This window comes from Dermacentor silvarum, chromosome 1 (assembly GCF_013339745.2).
Source record: "Dermacentor silvarum isolate Dsil-2018 chromosome 1, BIME_Dsil_1.4, whole genome shotgun sequence".
Lineage (NCBI taxonomy): Eukaryota > Metazoa > Arthropoda > Arachnida > Ixodida > Ixodidae > Dermacentor > Dermacentor silvarum.
Genome location: NC_051154.1, coordinates 286,091,120 through 286,095,911, shown reverse-complemented (window position 1 = coordinate 286,095,911; position 4,792 = coordinate 286,091,120). Strand labels below are relative to the sequence as shown.

Here is a 4,792-nt window from a genome sequence, read left to right as displayed (position 1 = left end):
ATGACGCCCTGTTTGGTGCTTTATGCCAAGTGCGCCTGCGCGGCACATTTTCGAAGTGCGCCTGTACGTTAGAATGCGCCGATAGTACGCGAAACCACGCGATAGTGCGTTCCTGCTAACCGTGCATGGCCAAGGTGTCTATATACTAAGGGCTAGTTGTCAAGGACGTTTGAAAAATTTTTTTGAAATCTCATTTGAGTTAGATTAGATAAATTCTACTGACGGCCAGCCGATTTCAGCCCGCAGCTTGGGATTTGTGAATCATAGAACGCATTTACCCTGCCTAGGAACAAGACCTAAGGACAAAGTAGACAGACGCTAGTCTGTTAGTTTGCAGCCTCTGGTGAGCTCGCGATTTATTCACCTCACCGCGGAAGACAATGGAAATGAAGTCCACTTCCTCCCCATGGTAGTGCATCATGACCGCTCCCGTGTTGTTAGGTGTACATCATTTCGGCCATCGCAGACATCTCTCGCGGGATGTGAACGAGGTTTTCGAAGTAAGCCGCGAGCTCGTTGACGGTCGTGTCATCCTGCGGTGGGCCCGTCTGATCCGGGGCGCACGTCAGGTCCGGGGCGGACGATGTCTTTTTCACGGAACGGACCATGGGGTGTCGGGCGGAGGTCTTGTCGCCTTGGTCGTCGGAGGTGCCTGGTAAGGTGGGGGTGGTGTTGGTTTCAGAGAGGCTCTTCGACGCACGTCGCAGCCGTGACTTGCGCGACCGGCCTGACAGGTGGTGCTTTCTCAGGTGCGGTTTGTGCAGACCAGGGTCTACTGGGTGGTCCTCGCTCTTCGCGTTAACTCTGAGCTTCTTGATGGCCGTGTGCAGGTCGTCTACCAGAGCTTGAGAACCATGCATTCGCTTGTTGCTCTTGTCCTCCTGCTCATAATTGCCTGTCTTTTGAGCGGCTGCCATTTGCGTGTCAGGCCTCGTCGGCCGGTTGTCACGCACTGCGCGTGGTGGCGTGATGCCGGCAGCTGCTTTACACCACTGGCACGTACCCACTACGGGCTATTCGACGAAAGTGGGTGGTAGGAGAGGCAAAAATATGCATAGAAATAATGCTGCAAGGCAACTAGAACAAAAGTACCACTAGTTATTTGCTTTCCCAGATAATTTACGATGGGCGCCATAGCTTGTTGATGGTCATTCGGATGTGGGATGTGACCTTTAGAATGGGCGAGCACAGAGCTTTGGTAGATTGAGATTTTTAAAAGGAGATGCGATGTTGTGTGGCTTCATCATACGGACGGGCGTAAGTGCTGCAAGCGCCCGTTCAAGTCACATCCCCAATCATAGTACAAATTCAAGCGTGCCCGCCCGTTCCGTCATCATACCTACGGCAAAATGAAACGGGGGTGCCATTCTGGACGTGGCAGGCCTGCAGGGCTGCAACGGCCTCTCTGATTGACGAAAAATGTCGTCATTGGCAAATTTGACAATACTGACACGTGTACTTGTTTATCCTTTTTCCGGGGACCATATTTCACCCGCAAACAGGTTAAAGTTATCGCTCAGCACAAGACGCGCCTACATGATTGGGACTTACTCGAATGTTATCGTTGTTTCTATCTGGTGTGTATTTTTTCGCTCAACCTAGTGTCACAAGCTTGTATGCGCCACGCCAATAGTGTAATTTCTGGAAGGTCTACGGAGCACCACTGCAGCGATTAGGCTAGAACCTTCAACGAGTCGTGTATAAAAGCCGATGCGCTTGACCCACAGATCAGATCTTCGACGATCGTCGACTATGCTCTCCAGTATCGTTGTGCTTTGAATGTGACTTGCTTTTAGGGGCACAAGATCACCCAATAAAGAGTTGGTTTTGTGATGCGCAGTTTTGGCCGGCGAACGGACGGAGGACCGAGGTCTACCGGCCCCGACGTGAAAGCGGCCTGCCACTATGACTTAGTAGTTCCTTATGACCTTAATAAAGTTTGCTGACTTACTGACTGTGTTCTTCGTCGTCACTAATACGTGACAACATGGCGGATTTTTACAATGTCCAGAATAGCTTCCCTCATCGGTGGACAGCATAGCTGCACTGATTTCGCTTTTGCTCAGGGGTGTCCCTCCACTATTGTGAGTAAGCCCCCTGAATTAAACTAAAGGTAGTGTAAGGCAGCAGCACAGCTGTTTATCGACGCCTTTATTCTGCTGAGCCACGCGCTGAACGAAGATGACGCGCACAGTGATGATGATTATATACAGGTGAAGAAGATGAAGGATGAACATTGTGCTCACACTAATTTCCCCTTCGCGCGGAAGGGGCCAACCTGGCCGCTATTTATAGCGGTGCGGTATGCCGTTGGAATTGTTTTAAGCGTGAAACTTGGACGATTTCTGTGCCACGGCAGCGCCCATTGGAAGGCGCGACAGCGTCTGTGACGCGGTACTTCACTGGCGAAGTTTGCTCGACAACGGTGTAGTTCTCTATAAACGTTACTGAAACTTTTCACACAGGCCAGGAACTCGAATTGGTGTCCAGAATAACACTTCATCTCCGGGGCTGAACAGAACGACGCGGTGAAATGCCTCGTAGCGAGTCTTCCTATCCTGTTGACTTGCTTCGGTTTTGAGGAGGGTGCGATGGCGTCACGCGGCAAGGCGAGATATTAACTGCTCACTCACTGACGCCGACGAGTTCATGGGGACATAAAAGAAAACAGACGTCCAGGAGAGAGGTCGGTTGACGCCCGTAAACTAGAAAGAACGGTCAGTAGCCAGTAGTGCGCTGTGCAGCGGTATTGTAGGCAAAAGTCATGAATGGCAGGATGGTCAGTTGGTGTGGTCAGCGTTGATGTACATGGATATCATGGATATCAGGATATCGACCATACATGGATATCAGAGAGAGTTCGATGAAAGCGCTCTGTGAGGCCGTTAGTCTGAGGATGGTAGCTGGTAGTCGTCTTATGGATGGTGTTACATGTGCGGAGGACGTCCCCGAGTAGCCTCGACGGAAACGCCTTGCCACGGTCACTCAAAAGGATGCGTGGCGCTCCATGTCGTCGGAAGATGGCTTCCAAGAAGAAAGTCGCAATCTCCTCCGCGGATCCTGAAGGTAGCGCAGCTGTTTCAGCGTACCTGGTCATGTGGTCAACTGCAGTGACGATCCATCTCTTTCCGCTAGCTGATAATGGCAGTGGTGCGTAGAGGTCCATCCCGATGACTGCGAATGGCGCGTCAGAACAGGGAAGAGGTTGCAGCAGTCGAGCCGGAGGTGAAGTGGGTCATTTGCGGCGCTGGCAGAGCGAGCAAGAAGCGACGTATTTAGCTACGCAGGTGGCAAGTCCTTTCCAGGAAAAACAACTGCGGATGCATTCATAGGTTTTGTGAAAGCCGAGATGACCAGCCGTGGGATCAGCGTGAACTTCGGTGGGATCGGACTGCGGTGGGATCGAACAGCGGCTGAGAGCATCTGCATCGTGGTGTTTCTTGCCGGATTTGTACGTGACGTCGAAGTCATATTACTGCAGACAAAGTATCCAACGGCCTAGACGTCCAGACAAATTTTTTAACGTCGACAACCAGCATAAGGCGTGGTGGTTGGTCTCGACCGTAAAGTGTCGGCCGTGTAAATAAGGTCGGAATTTTTGTATGGCCCAAACAACGGCGAGATACTCCTGCTCAGTGATTGTATAATTTTTCTCGGCCGATGTTAGCGTTCGAATAGCGTATGCGACCACGCGTTCCTCAAAACGCTGACGTTGCAAAAAAAACACCGCCGATCCTATGGCCACTGGCGTTAATATGGAGTAGAGTGGGTGTGGTGTCATCGAAATGACAAAGCACTAACTCAGACATGAGGGCACGCTTTACAGTGTCAGAAGCCGCTTGGTACTCCAGGAGCGTAGCTAGGGGGTGGGGGGGGGAGGGGTTTAACCCCTTCCCGTTTTTTTGTGCGCCACTCCCCCCCCCCCCCCCCCTACCCACCCTTTTTTCTCGTCGCTTCGCGCTGACATGATTAAAAAAAAAACGGTGCTACTTTCACCATTTCATTCCTGGGTGCTTCTGTTTGGATTGCTAATTTACAGTGAATCATCTCTGCATACGGAAAGACGTGTCGCGGTGCTTGTCAAGGCTTTGGCACGCTGTGAGGTTTTGGGCGAGAATGCGGTGGCCGCCGCATTCTGGAGCGATTGCGCCCCTACCCAAGGCTGTTGCTGTTGTGTTGATGAATGCCAAACCACCAACGTACACACCAAGGGGTTGTTGCGAGCAGGGAAATTCCACCGACTCGCAACAGAATACACGAAACAGACAGCCGACAAGCACGAATTACTGCTGTGCGGAGTACAGCGTAAGTAAACTCTTGTTGCGGGCGCTGACAGTTCTCTTCGGAGTTCACGCCTCCTGAGAAATTGATTATGTGCACTATGCACTGAACAAGACCGGATTTCATTCCTGCATCACTAGTGCACCGATCAGTCGAGATTCTGTGAGGTGCGAGGTGAGGTGTGAATTCTGAATCTGTTGACGTAAAGGCAAATGACGGCTGCACGCTCGCACACAGCGGAAGACTCAGCGGCCTATGCACTTGACGCAGGAAATGCAACACTCTCGTTTGAGGGAGTAGGGCGACGAAAGCTTCGAAAAAAAGAAAAAGAATTGCGCGTTTTGTCGCGTATTTAAGTTTTGTCGCGCAAAGAAACAGCGAGCAAGCTATTGCTATCAGAGTAGGTACAGCCTGGTTAGACCTGCATTTTCACGTGTATAGCCATCCTTGATTTGTGAAATGCACTTCGCCCCGACGAGGACGACGCCATCTACGCTTAACGGAGATTAAC

At 51.3% G+C, this 4,792-nt stretch overlaps 1 protein-coding gene across 1 annotated transcript; it reads right to left on the bottom strand.

Moving 5' to 3' along the window:
• Window positions 1-437: 437 nt before the first annotated feature.
• On the bottom strand, window positions 438-924 carry LOC119441319 (oxidative stress-responsive serine-rich protein 1). Its single transcript, XM_037705942.2, has one exon. It carries the CDS (start codon window positions 915-917, stop codon window positions 438-440), a length of 480 nt encoding a protein of 159 aa, XP_037561870.1. The 5' UTR covers window positions 918-924.
• Between the last annotated feature and the right edge of the window lie 3,868 nt (window positions 925-4,792).